Genomic DNA, 17,846 nt, shown 5'->3' with positions numbered 1-17,846 from the left:
TAATGGTACTAACTGGTAGTAAACCCAAGGAGGAAAAAGCAGTGCCTATACAGACACTTGAAATAGCTCGGCAACACAGACATTTTAAAGAACACGAGGTTTCTTGAAGACTTTGACTCTAAGAGATTACTTACATCTAAGAGTGCCATTTCTGGGTGATCCTCCCCAAATACCAACAGCATGAGGTAGCGTGCACGGTACAGTAAGTTTAATGCTGTAGAGAGCTGGCTGTTTGCAAAGCAGTACAGAGCAAGGTGCATCTATAACATAAGAAATAATCAAGCATTAATGCTGTTTACCGCTTTCTAAAGCCAAGTGATCTCTCTATTCCACTGCCATAGTCACACAAAAAAAGATCCTCCTTTAATGTGAAAAAGGATTTCAACTATTCAGAAAAGATACAAGCCTGCTAGTTAATTTACAGCTCTCCTGAGGTATCTACATAAGTTACAGTACTGAGAAACAGTTGAAATATTTCATTTCAGTATTTCTTAGGCATCTAAACTAAGTAAGACTTCAAGTTCTTATCACGCGGGATGCTCATAACCCAAACACTTAAGCATTCAGTTTACAAAAATCTTAAGATACAGGAACTATTCAAGTGTGAACAATTGCAAGACCTGTGTTTTCTGCTCGCAGCGCTCCTGAAAACTGTAGGTCAGAACTGCCAGTCTAGACAACAGATCTTTGCCTCTGACTTGCCTCTCTTTCCCAGCAAACACTGTATTTATTTTCACATACAATATTAAAACCTACATTTCAAACCTTTTCCTTTAACTCCTATGAACCCACAAAGTCTCAAGGTTGCAGAAGCTCTTTTGCCCACATATTTTGTCCTAATAATAAAGAAGTCAACTGGGAACCAGAGACTTCCAAGAGAAATTGTGAGCTTATGACAAAAGTAGAGAATTCTGGGAAGAACGGTGCAAAGGAAGGAGAACTGCAGATGTTTGCTAGGTTCAGACATGAATGAAGGCTCGCAGATGCCAGGGGCGTCCATGAAACGCTGCCTCACCCCCAGCCCCCTGTACTTACGTATTCTTGAATCGTGTTGGGATGTTCAATACCCAGGACCCTCTCACTCATTAGCACCGCTTTCTGCTGATTACTTAAGGCCTAAACAGAACAGAAGACCCAAGGACAAGTCGTGCACCTGAACAAGGAAGCATGGGGGAAAGAAGGGGAGGACCAAACAGCCCCTGTGAGCACTTGCCTACCTCTGAATAATCTCCCATGATATAGTTGAGACGAGCTAGCAGCCTCAGGCAGGCACAGATTTCTACATGCATAGCACCATACACATTGTTAAACAAGTTTAAGGCTTCATTGATGAGCTCACAGCCCTCCTTCAAGAAACCTGAAGGGGAAAAAAACAAAACAAAAACAAACGAGAAGACACAAACATACAAAAACCCACACGCCCACACCAAGAAAATTAGTTTTTGTTAAGCATTTGCCTGCAACCTCCTGGGAAGAAAATTACTATCAAAAAAATTTAGCAGATTTTCTTCACTGAAGTCCTGAGCCACAAGGATAATTACCCCTAATGCTACCGGAAAAATGTGCTATCCATGCAGTGAAATCTATGTGGCTCCAGAAAACAGCAGCAGGATATGTAGCTTGAGGTCACTGCCTTGTTAAAGGACTAAAACCTGGGAGAAAGAAATAGCTCTCCTATATCCATCCTTGTTCATAGCTGATAACTTTATAGCCAATCTGTGACTCAGACAGTCTTGGAGACCCCATTTCTCTCCTCTAGCGAGGTGGGGTACACTGGTGGGGGGCAGCAGGCCACACATGCCCTGCTCTCCTAGCAGCAGTACCCTCAAGAGGCAGGGGCGCGCTGGGTCTGTACCTTGCTGAACCTTCGCTTGCCCGCTCTGGAAGAAGTGGAAAGCATCTGAGGCTTTGGGGTTTACATGCTTCACTACAGGGAAAATGTTGAGAATATCCTCTTCTGTGAAGGTGGGTTTGTGCCGGTTGTCAAAGTTGTACTCTTTCAGCAGTATCTGGAGAAACCAGAAAGACAGAAGGTCACGGCCGTGACTTCCACGAGGGTCTTGTCAAAAGCAGGGGGGAAACCGAGCCTTGAATTCTGCTTCTGGCTTCACAGCCCAAACACCTCCTGTGTCATTACCTGGGGACGGCACTTTGGAGGAAGGTCACGTGCACCCACGCACGCCCCGTGCTAGTGGTGAAAGAGCCCTGCAGTGCCGCGGCGAGGTCACGCCAGCACCAGCACCCACGACAGGGAGGCACCGTCTCGCTGAACTCCCGCACACAGGAGAAGAGCGAGAAGGCAGCAGTGTGGGAAGGAAAGCAACGGTTTTTCAAAAGACGACAACCCAAGTCCTGCTGAATTCAGCCAAGGAGTTGTTTCTCTTGGCACAGGGGCGTGTGGACACACACAAGCATGAGAGCTAGTTGTAACAGTTTGGTTCGCTAGATAGAACAGACACAGGAACTGTATTCAGGCAGACAAATCTTCCCAGGGAGATGCACAGTGAGTCACCCTCTACAGGAATTTCTCTGGAAGTCTTGTCACGAGGCTAGCACCCGTATTCCAGCGTTAACGCCACAGGCAGACCTCTAGGGGCAGGCACTGTCCTTCTGAAAGGCTGTGCCCTGCAAAGCTGTTTAACAAACAGCACTTAACCTTCAAGTTTCTCCGTATAGAACATGATGCAGAAGGGAGAGAAGATGGGGATCTTACTTGGACTCCAGTTTTGAGGGAGATTTCACGAAGGAGGGTGATTTTCTGTAGATTATACACTTCAGCTGCTTGGTCAGCATTCTCACTGCAAAAGCACGCACAAGGTGAGCTCTTGGTAAGCTTTTACACAACCACATCCCTCCTCACAACCACATCCCTCCTCCACGGCTTATTTGAAGCAAAGGTCTCTTCATAACTAGGAGCTAACTGAAGCCAACACAAAACAAGCAATATCACACGCTAATGGTCTATTAAAGTTTACAGAACTGCACATCAATACTTTCCACTGAAACCCTTCTCATCTAGTTTTCCTAGCTGCATTTGCCTTACAGGTTTCATCCCATTTCAGATTTCCCTACACTTCCCCCTACTGCTCCTTGCCTGATTTCTTTCCGTTTTAAACGTGTAATATTCCCTGAAGAGTAAAAATTCACATTTAAACAGAAAACAAACCAAAAAGGCAGGTCCTACTAGAGAACAACAAAAGCTACAGAAGTTTGGTGAGAGTTCACGCACAAGGGAGGGTAATTTGCTCTGCTTACCATTCAAGACTAAAATCAAAGTAGTTCTTTGCTTCTGAACAAATGTTCTTCCAAAGCTCCTGAGGGGTCATGCTGGCCCATGCAGTGTTATCAGCATTTCCAAGGTTCCTGTTTTTCCTTTTCTTATTCTTTTTCTTAGAGACCAGCTCATCAGCTGGAAGATGGGCAATGGGATTTGGAAAGGAGCTTAGAAAGCAATTGAGGAAGTGGCTGATGGCTGCTGATAAACCCGACAGCTCCACACCCTGCAGCAAGACACTGTAATCAGTCACGGAGGACCCCTTCTGTCACACGTGCGCTGCTCTGGCGCTGAGCCTCACACAGACCCAGTCCTACCAGAAACAGGAAAGTCATCCAGGACAGGGAGAGACAGTAAGCAAGGGGGGGCACGGTGGGGGGGAGATGGACAGGCTTGACCTTTTCAAGTGGAACTAGTACACATAGAATAATATACATATGTGGCACAGTTTTCTTAAAATCAATACTGATCTTCCAGTTTCATTTTGGGCCTGTTACTTGGAGCAGAAAAACTTAAGAATACAAAGCAGATTTGTCATTTGACTAAAACCAGATATTTTACTATGCTACATGCACATAGGTATACAGATGCACTAATGTCCACGCAATAAAAGAGCTTCTTAGGAGGGTAAAAGCAATGCTGTTTAAGAGGAAAAAGTATTACATGGAAGGCAAGCTATGATTTCACTTCTAAAAGCTTTAAACATAGTGAATGGGAATCTGGGGAAGAAAAGCATGAATGATTCTTCTCTGGGAAAGCTGTCTTCCCAAAGCTGCGGGAACTTGTTTTCCTTTATACACAGGTGTATACCTATTTTAGCTGTAATGGGATTGAACTTCCAGTTGCTAGGCAACACCCATGAACTGTCTAACGAGAGAACGGAAGCAACCAGCTATTTGCGAGAGGTAAAAAAAGTCATTAGAGAGAACACACAAGGCCAGAGGTCAGTCTGCGGGTCATACCTGAAGGTATGTCTTGAAGATGTGTTTAGCTGATCGAGTGATCAATTCACTGATTCCTATTTTCTATCCAAGGGAACAAAGAACAGAGTCTAAGAGTCAGTCAATAACAATAATAAGAGATATACTTTGCTTTTGAAGTGGCCTTTGATCAGTATTTGCAGAAGACCCATTCTGCAACCCTACCCTATAGCCAGCACTGTACTTTATTTGACAGGACTCCTGGAGTCGGAGAAGAGCCCCCACGCTCGCCCATGCCTGGTGATGGCAAGTCACCTAGCGCAGGAGCACTCGGCTCTGCTGGTGCCTCCCAGCACCACCGCGAGCACCCTCAGGACAGGGCACCAAGCGCTCGGCCCGAGACCGTCACCAACAGGCTTGCACGTAACCCCGGCACGCTACATGCGGCACTCCCCAGCTTGGTCCAAAGCCCCTGTCGATCTTAGGGGCACATGCATGGCTTGAAAAACTCAAGCTGTGTTTACCTGCTATTAAGCTTGGGAACCCCTGAAGCACTTCTGTATCCCAAAGGACACTCAGACTCCCTAACATAATGAAAGCCACTAAGGACTGGAAGTGAAACTCCCTATCTACTACTTAGAGTTCTTTCTTCCTCCTCCTCTCTTTTGAAGCTGCTCATTTTTACATAGAGAAAACAATTAGCTAAGTTGGAATCTATACAAGACAAATGATCCCAGAAGCAGTTTTAAGTAACAGTCTGAAGTTAAGCGTGATGCTTACAAAAATGTGATCCAACTGAGCGTGGCCGGGAGTCTTGGTGATGAAGTTGACCACTTTGCCCAAGTAGCGCATGTTGATGCCCCGCTGGTGCATGGCCTCTGCTAAGGTAGCCCCATCCATCGGGAGCACAGTGTGATCCAGGCAGTCCTTGACCTGCAGAGAATATGCAGACTTTGGTTTACAGAGAGCAGACAAAGGAAAGAGTGCTTGTGGAACAGGCTTCTCTCTGCTTTAAGGACCTTACAGTCACTAACTAAACACACACTTCCCATTAGAAGGCTATGGAGTTGTACACGCTTTCCTGATAAGGGGAAATGGCACTTGCATTTTAAGTTGTGTTGAAATGCTGATAAAAAGTCACTTAATGCATGTCAGGAAGTAACACCAGTTACTTTCTGAAACAGAGCAGGGTGAACTGCCTGCTTACAGCAGTTCTGTGCTAGTCTGTAACTTGCCCTCAAGCACACGCTTGCGCAGCATTTTGGATTTAGCTACTAGTGTATGAAATATCTTGCAAAATAAGTCCAGCCCTTTTCTGATTCATTCCCCTTGACAATTAAGACTGAACAGCCAATCTTAAAAACTATCCTACAAAACTAGTGGACTAACTACAAAATAGTGGATTTACAGAGAGGTAGAGTTTAGAAAAAAAAATCTGACAAGGGTTTAGCTTCTCTCTGGTTAAGACTAAGAGCTACTGGACTTCTTGGAGGAAGAACACCAGTTCCACCCTCCTAGCTAGCAGCACCAGCTGTAATAAGCACATTAGCAATCACTTTAGAAAACGGTTTAAGAAGGGAACAGCTGATGTTTCTTATCTAGCAGGCGAGTGGGTAAGCACCTCAAATGCTTAAGACTTGCAGAAGGAATGTTTAGACCAGATATTAGCAAGAGCAATTTACCAGTTTACTCCAGAATTATTAGTCATGAATTGATTCAATCAAGGTCAGATAATAGAGTGAGCTGTGCAGGATGCCTAGGGCAAGGGAGGGTGACTTACATGGTCTTTACTGCTCCCAACTCTTGACAAATCTGTTAATTATTAATGACATATATTTTTGGTTGGAGTGAGGTGGGAAAATAACGCCATGATGTAAAATGGGAAACGGAAAACCCCTCTTATGCTTGCATCAGAGATGCTGACACCGTTCGCTGTACTTCACCGCCTGTGCCAGAACTTCAGCTGACAGCAGGAGAACACAGCCTTTGGTCGGGAGAAGGCAGCGTAAGACCACATCAGCGTTTGCTCTTCAGAGTGGCCAGACTTGAGGCAAGCTTTCAGAGAGGACATTAGTGCTGGCTGTCAGTTCCTTACCAAACCCGGAATCTGGCATGAAAGTAGGAACGCAGCAGCATCCTTCAGTAACTGCTTCTGATCCTGCACTTCTTCCTTGCTAGACTCAGGAAAACGAACACCTAAGAGCAAGAAAATGGAAAATGTAAGACATGTAACTTGGGGAAAGCCCCCCTTACATACGAAGTCATACAACAAGACAAGGTAACAAGCTAAAGTAATTCTACCTCCCTGGAATTAAAGACACTTCTTCAACAGCCATCTACTCTGCAGCATGTTTCAATAGGAAAAACCTTACCTGTGCTGCTTTGTTAGTGGCTGTGCTGCTTTGTGCCCACTCGTTCTTAACACAGCCTTTAAAGAGCAGAAGTTGTGCCTTTATCTGGTCCGTTCTATCTATTGCAAAGTACTGCATACACCACTTCCACTTACAGTGCAAAGAGTCAACTGGCTAGACAGGAATGGGCACATTTCAGCAGATGGGCCAGCAAATACTGCAAGCGCTAGAAGCTCAAAGCATTTTGGTTTGGCACACACGAAATTAAAACACAGTTGTATGTTCTGGCAGCAGAGTCAGTACCAAAGCACTAATCTTTACACCGGCCTGAGAGAATGGCTGGGTGTTCAAAACACACGGTCCTTCTGACATGTTTATTCCAAGCTAAGATGAACTACACGACCATTCCCTTGCAATGTGCATGTACACAGCCTTTGCTCACCCCTATAAACACTTTCAGCAGCTGTATTATATTCCCAAGTCAAGAACAGTGATTCCAGTCACAGAAAGCTACATATAACACCCACAACTGATGTGAAGATTTGAAAGGGCACCGTGACCTACTCACCATGATACTGCTAGAACAAACCCTGCCCTCCACTGAGGATCCAGCATCAGTCATCCAACTACAACTATTGTAGTTGTTTGCACAGAAAATGTTAGGACCAAATTTAATGGCCCCCCCCCCCCCCCCGCCTCTTCTCATGTGGTCTAGCAGCTGGGATGCTGGAAGAAGACATGAAGATTCTTGGCAGTGCTCTGCAGACCTCCCCCGAATGCCATGGTGGGAGACAGCTTACCATCTGCATTTGGTAGTTTGAGCATTGCAATCAATTATATTTCTTTCCCTCTTCTGTATTTTTGTGCTGCATGGAGAGCCTTGCACCATGCCCAGCTAGACAGAAGCCAGCATTATTGCTGGCTACAGAACACGTTTATGTCTGTAGCTTGCTGGACACAGCAATCCTCTAAAGGAAGACGAAACCCGGTTCTTTGTGCACATACCTGGTGAGAAAATATCTGGGTTAAACCGAATGTCAAATGATGCATCGCTAATGGAGCCTACAGCCTTGCAAGCATTTCGAATCACTTCTCTGCTTTTGGGATCCACTGGAAGAGGAAGGAAAAGAATAAAAACAAGTGTAGATTTTAGAAAGCGACAAGCCTAGGTATTAAAGTAAGAGAAAAGTTTTGTTACTTAAAGCAGTGATGATGGCACACACTGCAGAAATCCAGTAGACAGTCAGTGGTAAGATATTTGGGAAGGAGGACAGATGCAGAATGCAAAATCTGAACAAGACTTATCTAGAATACCTGTGCACCCTCTCCCCCAACCTTAGATGCTTAACTTCAAGTCCAGGATTTTCAGAGGTGTTTAAGCATTGCGCACTCCCCAGAGCTGCCAGACCCCCTCCACCAGGACTCTGACCCCCCGGCTGCGGGCTGCCGACCCCCCAGGAGGCCGGCCTGCTGGTCAGGCTCCCGTTCTTCCGTCAGAGCTAATGCGTCTGTCTGCTGCATTTCAGAGAGAGTTAGCCCACTTACCCAGCCTGCCTCCAGGACAGCAGGAGAGAGTAGTTTCTTAGTGTGTGAACAGCTCATGCAAAGGCTAAAACACTATTAACTGAAGCAGCCAGTGCTTGTCCCGTTTGACCACCTCCCCTCAGTCTGGCTCACTTCCTATCAGGGACAGAGCCCACCAGCTACCGCGGGAGCCCCCGACTGCTTCTGCTGCAGAGGACTAAGTACCTGCTCCGTCATCAGATGCAATGGTCTCAGCAAGCTCTTTAACCTGCTCAAGTCCAGTCACATTATCATCCATTTTACCATCGTCCGACTCAGACTTCTCACTTTCTGCAGTCCCGTTCTCTGGAGAGGTGCCATTTTCCAATGCACCTGAGCTTTCCTGCTTGTTGGCTTTCTGCTGCATCAGCTGCAGTGCTGCCAGCTTCATGAATAAGAGGTATCTACAGCAAAAGAAAAGAAGAAATCAGCAAAGACAAACAGCACACGCAGCAGGAGAACCCAAGGGGAACAACTCTCCTCTAGGAGAGGAGAAACTAATAAAGTTAGGACCATCCAGTTGTCCTGTGCAAAGGCAGGACGTACGCCCTTTATTCATGAGCTTTCCCATATCAAAGCAGTACACATTATTCTCACATCTGTCATTAATGTAACAAAGAGAAAAACAAACAACCCACACTGATTTTCATACCCATCGCACTGGGAAACTAGTCTCTCTGCAGTGGTTACAAACGGCTTTCCACGTGCAGAGCCAGCAGACAGCTCAGGAAGACTCCCAGCCCGACTGCCAGATGCGCAGGACTATGCCAACCAAAAACCAGCATCAATTCTGCCAAGAGACCTTAGCATGGGGAGGCCCAGCCTCTCCCAGCCAAGGAGCAGCAGCACCCTACGGCCACAGTCCTGCACGCCGCTGGCCTGGGAGCTCTCCTGCCGAGCAGCGGAGCCCACCTGCCCGCACCTGGCAGGACTGGGAAGAGCGCCTGGCTGCGGAACCGGTCGCTCAGCAGGCCAGGCTCCTCAGCCAGCAGCTGGAAGAGCAGCAAAATCACACTCTGACCATCCGCAGTAGCAGAGCGCCCTGCAGTCCTCCGCGTTGGAAAGAGGGGCATTAACGCCAGCACCACACCGCTGCACCACGCTGTTATGCTGCTCCCGGAGCTCCCACTTCCTTGCCTGTGCGGGGCGAGCAGGGAAGCCTACACGTTTCACCACAGAGGTGGCTTCAGTAGTGCCCAAAGGTACTTTTTTTTTCCTAGCCCCTAGAACAAAAACGCTGCATCCAAGACATCAAGAGCCTGAAAAAGGAGTATAAATCCTTCCTATTCCCTAGACATCAGGAGTACAGGACATCTACAGAGAAAGAAGAACTTTAAGTCTTTGGACAGGAAATTACAAAAACGCACGCGCACAAATAAAAGACTTGGGAGACTAAAAAGCCAAGCCATCTCTTTCCCCAGCTCCCTGTAACCCTATCAGAATCTCCACTGTTTTAATCTCTCAGTGATTAAGTTTCTATAATTGCACCTGCAGGGCCAAGGGCATTAGCTGCACTATTCTAGGAGCTTTGTGGCAATGTCCCTGGGAGAAGGCAGCCTGGTCCGAACTCAGACTTACCAGCGCGCATACGGAAGAAAGGGGGAGCTCAGCTCACCTGTGCTCTACGAAGGCATCCACAAGCTCTTGCCGCAGACAGCAAAGCTTGTGCCTGTGCTGCTTGGGGAACCCCATTTTCTTACATTCTTCTGGCATTTCCTCCCCTTCAACAGGCAGGAAGTTCAGATCGGGCGGGAAAGTGCGCAGCAGGTCCAGGATGTAGTGCCGCCCGTCATTGCCAATGATGCCTTTGCACTCCACCGAGGAGCACAGCTCCACCTCCTCATTCTTGTCGTTCAGGACTTTGTGCTTCTGGATCTTAAGTGGCCTGCTGGTCTTCTCCAGCAGCTCCAGGTACTTGGGGTGTGAGACAACTGTCTTGCCAAAGTCTATTGACCCATAGATGACACTCTGCTCCTGCTCCCTTTCCAAGATCCCAGGAATAATAGACTGAGCCGTCACCCTGTAACCCCTGTAATCCACCACTACAGTCCCCAGCGTGTACAGCCCTTCTACATCCACAGCATTATAGGTCCGCACACCATTGAGGTCATTGGTAGGAGCTACATAAGCAGCAACATCGCCTCCAAAGTCCTTGTAGTGGTCACGGACGTCAAAGCCCAGGCTGAAAAAGATGTTGTTCCAGATGAACATTTGCATCTTGGTCTCCTCGCTGGGGTTGATAGCCATGACATTACCATCAATGACAGCCATGGCACCTCTTGTTGCTGCTGCAGTGAAGTCGCTGTGAACCTGCAGGTAGGTTAAGAGGAAGCTGGATGAGGAAGGGCTCACATGCTCCCAGCACTCTGCGCTCAAAGCTCTCTGCAGCCTTCTTCACGCCTCACCTCCGGATGGCCCCAGCAGGCAGGCAGATCGCCTGCCTTTTACTTTTGGGAGCCTGACTGGTAGCTCATACATGCTCCAGGACCCAGAACATCGGGGAGCACGATGGCTATCTCATTAACGCGCTGCAGAAGAGGGTTTAGGCTTATGCGCATCCATCCTTCCTCTGTTCCTCCCACCCACTCAAAGGGGGACTGGATCGAACAGAACAGCACAGGACGGAAAGAGGCCTGCCTCATGGTTAGCGGGGAGATACGGGTCAAGGAGCTCCCCAAGGGCTGACAGCAGAAGGCAGACAGGCAAGGCCCCTCAGCTCAGAGAACCTCCTGCAGTTTAAGGGTAAGCCCAGGCAAAGAGTCCGGCTGCGATATGGACAGCAGGGATAGGGTTAAGTAAGAGTTGCCTGCACATCCCAAAGTTACCTTGAAAATAGCTCGTTCTCTCAGCAGCCTCTCTGGCAGGTTCTTGCGCGGTAGCTCTCGTGTAGTCTGCAGCTCCTCATTCCAGTCTCTGGTCTGAAAGAGTCAAAGCCTTGTGGGAAGCAATGCATTGTGTAGGCAGGGGCTGGGAAAATCAGTGTTTTCTGGTTTACAAGGCAGTTTGAGAGAAGGGAAAGGCGGGGGGGATTTTAGGCTGACATGACATTCAGAGGAAGTGAATTAACAGCAGGAGCAGTCATTGAGAGCAGTGCTTATTCAGTGGTAATTTGGGATATATTTTACATTGGTCCGAGTTACACAGTGCAGTTTCACCGAAATACCAGCTTGACAGCTTTGGAGTAACACGGTGCAGACTTCGCTAGTCTGATGCGATCACACCACAGACAGACAACCACCCATGCGCAGCCTCTACAGACCTGCACCATTCCAAGGCCTGGAAGATTTCATGCTATGAGGCTGCGACTGAAACATCTGGAATTGCTTGTTTAGAAGCAAGAGCTGGTCGTTCCTGGACTGACGTGGACAGAGGGGTGCTTTGCTTTCTGTGCAGTTCAGTGACACTACTCAGGTGTTTGGGGGACATAAGGGACTTGTAGATACTTGCACAGAAATTGCTCCTCAGACCTTTATATGTACTCAGGAAAGCTACACTGAGCAGCACAGCCCTCTACAGTTCAAGGTCACGGTTGAGAATGAGTTCAACTCTTTCTCACTGAACTCATGCAAGTTCTCCCTTGATAAGCAAGACCCCTCCACAAATACCAGAGCTCTGCTGGCTGGTAAAAGTTAACAGGCTCCCAGTGCACTAGACAGTGCTACCGCCAGCAGTCTCGGACAAAGCGGGACCGATACCTGTCCAGGTATGTGCTCTTCATAGCCCAGTCTAGACGTATAAGCATCTTCTGCCCGGACACAGTCCATGGCATGTTCTGCTTGTGGAGCCGTCCAGCTGTACACTTGGAAAGGAGTGGCTATCCTTTCAAAAGGGTGTCTCTGAACCCTAATTTGGAAGTGAAAACAATTAGGCTCTTCCCACTCCCTCCTCTTCGATTTTATTCTCAGTTCTGGAGATCCCCGTAATGCTCTCCATTGGCCACAAAACAAGCGCGGAGGCGAGGGATCACCACTCCCAGCTGGCCACCTCTGTCAGGCTGGCTCTCGGCTTTCACTCCAGTCCATAAGGGCTGCAGCATACAATATAAGCTCACAGCACACACCCACTAATGAAGTGAAAAGCAAGCTTCACCCAACAGCCTTTTGTGTAGTCAGTCTGCTCTCAGCAGGGGCTGGAGTCTCATCTGTATTTACTTCTGGCCCAACGAGCAACACAGTATAATCATTTTTCAAGTGGCCAGTCACAGTGGTGGACTGGAGGCCACCGCTAATTTCCAGCCCTCGTATAGTGTCACTTTCATCTACTTAATGAGACCAGAAGCAGGATTCCTGAAAGCCACACAATGCGCCTGTCAATTTGTATCCTGCTGAGCCTGGGCAGTTCGTTAAATGGACTCTACAGAATGACAGGTTTTGCACGGGACCCACTGTTCTGGAGTAGAATAAATGGTCCCTGCAGCAAGGAGAGGAGAATAAAACAATCCATTGTTATTTTTATTATTATTATTATAGGAGCTAGAGGAAATTAGAGAAAAATGTACATGCATGAACATGTTTAAAATAATTATTCTCTCTCCACTGTAAGCCTATACAAAATTCCTGTGTGCTACTTTTCCTGATTATTTTATGGTTCAGTCTTTCTTTGTATTCAGGGAAAGAGTACCTACTGATCAGGTTATCAACCCATTCACGGTTGCAGCACATGGCCTTGCTTCACATTAACTATTTGCTGCCTGGCTAGCTAGAAAATCATCAAGTCTCCCACACAAGGCATGAAGCCAACACAGATTTGGTGAGGAGACCTGCACCTCAGGCAGCACACCAGCCTTTTCTTGTGTATGACCACTGCTGTCGAGCAGCTCACCCTGGGAGTGGATTAAGCTAACCAGCAACAAAAAAAAAAGGGGAAAAGAAGAAGAAAGAAGAAAAAAGCTTTTACTTAGCAAGATCATCTACACAGGGGGTTCCCCATGGCATAGTTAGCGTGCTATAGATCCACATCCAACTTACGTTTTCGTAATCTCGCCCATGTGGAAGACTTACTAGCATGGGCTAAGAGGTCCATTTGCAGAACTGACACAGTGGCTGTACTGCAGACTTGTACTACCTCATTTTACAAGCTTCCCTGTGCAGACAAACCCTTAGGAAGTTAAAAGCCTTCTCTCCCGCTGCATAAAGAGCTCCCCATGTCAGCTTCTCAGCAGGGCAGGGGCAGAGTGCAGCACTCCAGCTGAGTCCCACATCTGATACCGCTACGACAGTGGAACGCAGCTGTTCCCCCACCCTTCGCTTTAGGCAGAGCCGAAATCGGTAAATCTGCATGTTCTAAGCAAGAGTCATCCAGGAGCTATAGCCAAGAGAAACCATCAGGTGGATAAGGATCAGAGCTCTGGGGACCTATCTGCCTTTCTGTTACCACTGTGCTGAGTAAGAATGGACAAGTCATTTCAGTTCTGACAGCTCCACGTTTCTTCAGGGCGCTGCCAAGAGACGCAGTCAAGTGTTTGGTGGTCCTTGCTGCACAGACCCACATTCCACCAGCCATCCCACCACCGCATGAGCTCAGAGAAAGGGCACTGCAATCCTTGCTACATGGAAACGGCATCCAGTTCCCACAGAGCCAGCCAAATGTCTGAGCCTCACCAAGCAACTTAACCATCAGATTACCCAAGCAACCTAAAGCTACCTAAAATAACTAGAGAGCAAGAAGTGCTACTACCGTTTCTTCTGCAGAGCGGAAAAGTTTTTTTTGAAGGTAGGGCTGATCTGGTTAAGTAGTTCCACCAAGGAATGACTGAGAAAACTGGGATTTGCAGGTTTAGGATTGAAGTTGTATGCAGTAGACCTGCAAGAAAAAAGAAAGAGATACATGCTGTTGTCACAGGTAAGACTTGTACCACATTCCTACGGTGTAGGAAGATGAGAGCTTTTCCTATACGCACTGCATGAAAGGCCTGCAGAACATACCCTCGTTTGCTTTGCTTTGGAGACCAAGTGGCACATGGGCAGATGGGCTGCAAGGGCCCCTCCAGTCTCTCCAACTAAGACATAATTAGTAACCCTGTGCCTGGGACCTGATAGACTGGACAGCAAATTTAATTTAGACTCTCTTCAGCCACCACTGTGTTTAAAAAGAGGCTTTTATTTTTATAGCTAGGAAGGACTGATTTCACAGAAGAAGCTTTCCAAACACATCTACAGAACCTCAGCTTAACAGAGAGCCCAGCTATACCAAACAGGACGTGCCCTCTTCAGACACCAAGCCTGCTTGCTGGAGTACTAAGCAGTTGACCTGCCAGGACCATACAAACAGTCCCCTCTCCCTAAGTCATGGGTCATGTTCTGCCAAACTCCAACAAGGCCATTTCTTTTGTGCTCCGGTTGTGCCACTTGCTTTCCAGGAATCTGCACTCAGTAATGTGTATCCTTAAAATCATTAGTCCCATTCAGGTAAAATCATTACTCAGTTCTGCAGATCTGGTAGGAAACCACAGACAACAAAAAGAGATTCTTTCTCAATTATTTCCTCCACAAGCTGGTTTAACACAGAGCACTTCCCCCTGTAATGGAAAGGAAGGAAGAGATGTGCTTAATTGTTACATTCTTCTATATTTTAAGCTCTCCTTCCCTTCTTCAGGGAGCATCATTCCCCTTCTGTGACTTCTGTGAATTACAACTGTCTCAAACCTGCAGTTATGCTCGCCCAGGCAATCATCCGGATTGCAGAATCGTGACCACTAGGGATATTTCTGAACCGATGGTTGCTCAGAGCGGAGTGTACAGCAGGGTTTTTGTTCTACGCTCGTCTTCAACCTACCCTCAATGCAGCAGGCTTCTTTATTAAACTGCTGGGCTGGATAGGCCCTGGGCCTCTTTCAGTACAGCTGCTTTTACTTTCACAAGTACAATACGGTCACTTTAACAATCCCTCCTAGTCACTGTAAGAAAAGATTGCTAGTCAGATCTGTGTCCCGGCTAGGAAGTTCTGCCAGGCTGTGCCCTTGCTTTAGGACAAAATAAGTTAGTTGCAGTGGTCAGGAAGGAATTCCCTCCCAACTGAAAATGCTTTAATTAGCTGACAATATTAGGGGATGCTGCAGCTTCCCTAAAGCATCAGCCATTTATCCACTGTGGAAGAACGGTACCAGGCATAACTGAACAGCCCAATCCAGTACAACAACTCCTACAAACCCATGTGAGCAGTGAATTCAAATGGGCTATTTTCCACACACAAAAGAAAAAAAGACCAAAATGTGTTCATTTTCAGTTGGCTAAGGCAAGCCCACTCTCTACAGGGCAGGACGAGAGGAGTCTTAGTTACTCACTGATTCAAGTAAAATCCTCTCGTGGACGCAGTGATACTGACGTGCCGATCCTCCACTGTGATGACGTACAAATACATGAGGTCTCCATGCATTTTCCGGTTACCAGGCGGAGGGTTCCAGCCACTCATTGTCAATACCTTTAGGCACTGCAAAGGCTATGAAAGAATGCAACAGAAGAGATTCCTTCAGTGAGAATTAATTCCCTCGAGTGAGAAAGCCATCTGATGTGCAAGCTAGATTCCTTTTACCTGCTGCCCTTGCTTGGTCCAGGAACAGAGCTTATGAGAAAATCGGTCTTAAGAATACAGCTTTCCTCAAACGATTTGCAATGTTTTGTTTTCATTTGCCACCTCTCACACCATAAGACACAGGTGAAAAACAGACACCCCGGGCCTTTGTGCTGCACAAGGCATGGGTTTCTGGATGCACTGGTTTTCAAACAGCGGCTTCTAAAGAAGACACTGGAATCCAAGTGGGAGGGTATGGGAAACCTAAGGGTAGTTACAGTGATCTGCAGATCCCATCTCCTGAACTGTGCAGAGAACAACAGTTGCCCCCTCCCTGCTACCCCTCCCAGCAGGACAGGCCATTTTATTACGCTCTGCGGGTGTCCAGGCTCAGTGTCCAGTGTTTTGCACACAAGCTCTTGGACTTCATTCTTTTGGTTAAGCAGTGCTATTCCAGCACTCATTAAGCATCAAGCAGAGCAAATCCCAAAGTCCAGTGCAGGTTTCAGTCCCTGAACACTGCTTTGCTGCAAGGAATGTGCTGATAGCTGTTTAACAACACAGGAGAACTCTACCTTCCAGTCTCTGTTCTGGGGCTGAAGGGCACACAGGGGTCTCTCTTTGCTACCTGGCAGGATATGTTCAGGAGGGGTGCAGTCAATTTGTTCCATTTCGGTACCTTTCTTCTTTCGTTTTCCACTGTCTAGAACAAAAACAAAGTTAGTGCTAAAGAACATAGCCCTACTTAATCCCCCCCCAATTATTCAAGCAGGAATGCAGAAGTGCTCAGAGCATTTCTCTACGCTCCTGAACGATGCGGGACAACGGATGGTTATGATGTGTCTTAACAAAGCAAGGAGTAAGGGTTAGTGAAAACATCTGCCATGCTGGAGAAGCCTTTTGGGGCCGTACCTCCCAGGTCTCCTTCAGTGAAGACACTCAGGAACGACAGCGAATTACAGTCCACACCATTGAAAGCATCTGATGGGTCAAGACTCTTCAGAAGGTCTCGAATGTGACGGACATGTATCCTGGCTTCTCGCACTGTGTATGGCTCTGAGGAGCCGAAACAGAGGAAAGAAAGTGCAGTTACGTGATTGCTTACTCCTTTGGCACACGAGTCTCAAAAAGGAGAGCAGGCTGCCAGGTGGCCAAAAACAGCCCCTATGGAAACCCTCATTCATCCCCTCCCGATGCTTCGAGGAACTTGCCTTCCACCACTTTCAGCAACGAGCCTTCCTGCAGTCCTTCAATGGTTTTTAGCTCAGCAAAGTTATCAAGGACATTGCCATCCAGCTGCAGAGAGAAGCAAGTCCGGTGGCAGGTATCCTCTCGGTCCATCAAAACTTGGTGGATCTCTTGCACCATCTCTTGAGGAGACACCTTAAGAAAGGACAACCCGGCCAGTTACTCTCAGCCAACTCATCCTCCAGCACGCACCTAAAGAGGATCCAGCACAGGGACGTAACACACACTAGAGACATCTCTGCTCTCCTAGTAGCACTGCAGCGTGTCAGCAAGCGTGAGGGTAGCAGGCATGGAAGGCTGCCCTAGGGCACATGCAAAAATTCCTCCCGCACAGTCTTGCCAAATTTTGCCCCTCTGTGCAGAATCAAACACCTCCTGTACCTCTTTGAGCTTGTAAAGGCAAACTCTAGCTCTTTCTCCCAGGAAGACTAGTCCTGTCCCTCCTGAGAGGGAACTCCCACCTCTCCCGCTTGGGTCAGCCACCTTGGCTCAGCCCGCAGGGCTCAGCGTGATACCCAGGGGCATCGCAGCCTTGTGCTGCGCTAAGCACAGGCACAGGGCAGAGATGGCAAGAGGGCAGCAAAGGAGCAGAAGAAAGGGAGAAAACCAGCAACTCTCCCCTTATCCATCCATGTTGTGCATTTGTGGTGAGGTTTTGAATGATATAAGTGAAAAACAGATCATTTCCTCCATTCGATCTGCACCGGTACCCGCGGCGCGGCGTGGCACATCTACGATGCACCTCCAGGGAACGCGGCCTGCAAGCCCACGGCTTCGGAGACGCGAGGACTCGCGCACCAGGGCCGCTCGTGCACCTCTGCTTCGGCTCCAGCACCACTGACACTACTCTCAGGCTATGAGGATTCAGGGTAGTTTACATAAGCTGCTGTAAACAGCACGGCCTGCTATTATTAGCCTATTAAAACTAACAGCCAACAGGATTTAAAGGGAAAAAAGAGGCCGGGCTGAGATACAGCTAGT

At 47.7% G+C, this 17,846-nt stretch overlaps 1 protein-coding gene across 3 annotated transcripts in view; it reads right to left on the bottom strand.

Moving 5' to 3' along the window:
- The window catches only part of CLUH (clustered mitochondria homolog), a 39,284-nt gene that overhangs the window by 7,848 nt on the left and 13,590 nt on the right, over nucleotides 1-17,846 (bottom strand). For all 3 annotated transcript variants that reach the window (XM_064523013.1, XM_026106534.2, XM_064523012.1), the window contains exons 3-21: nucleotides 16,829-17,000; nucleotides 16,530-16,673; nucleotides 16,193-16,320; nucleotides 15,391-15,545; nucleotides 13,785-13,910; nucleotides 11,804-11,951; nucleotides 10,934-11,026; nucleotides 9,724-10,418; nucleotides 8,295-8,512; nucleotides 7,551-7,655; nucleotides 6,290-6,390; nucleotides 4,975-5,127; nucleotides 4,237-4,299; nucleotides 3,256-3,500; nucleotides 2,714-2,798; nucleotides 1,856-2,009; nucleotides 1,218-1,357; nucleotides 1,036-1,116; nucleotides 135-260 (exon numbers count right to left, since the gene is read on the bottom strand). In XM_064523013.1, coding sequence (XP_064379083.1) covers nucleotides 135-260; nucleotides 1,036-1,116; nucleotides 1,218-1,357; nucleotides 1,856-2,009; nucleotides 2,714-2,798; nucleotides 3,256-3,500; nucleotides 4,237-4,299; nucleotides 4,975-5,127; nucleotides 6,290-6,390; nucleotides 7,551-7,655; nucleotides 8,295-8,512; nucleotides 9,724-10,418; nucleotides 10,934-11,026; nucleotides 11,804-11,951; nucleotides 13,785-13,910; nucleotides 15,391-15,545; nucleotides 16,193-16,320; nucleotides 16,530-16,673; nucleotides 16,829-17,000 — 3,132 coding nt within the window. The remainder of the gene's footprint in view (nucleotides 1-134; nucleotides 261-1,035; nucleotides 1,117-1,217; nucleotides 1,358-1,855; nucleotides 2,010-2,713; nucleotides 2,799-3,255; nucleotides 3,501-4,236; nucleotides 4,300-4,974; nucleotides 5,128-6,289; nucleotides 6,391-7,550; nucleotides 7,656-8,294; nucleotides 8,513-9,723; nucleotides 10,419-10,933; nucleotides 11,027-11,803; nucleotides 11,952-13,784; nucleotides 13,911-15,390; nucleotides 15,546-16,192; nucleotides 16,321-16,529; nucleotides 16,674-16,828; nucleotides 17,001-17,846) is intronic.

The sequence above is a fragment of the Dromaius novaehollandiae genome, chromosome 19, assembly GCF_036370855.1.
Source record: "Dromaius novaehollandiae isolate bDroNov1 chromosome 19, bDroNov1.hap1, whole genome shotgun sequence".
NCBI classification, from domain to species: domain Eukaryota; kingdom Metazoa; phylum Chordata; class Aves; order Casuariiformes; family Dromaiidae; genus Dromaius; species Dromaius novaehollandiae.
This window is presented reverse-complemented; position numbering and strand designations above follow the sequence as displayed.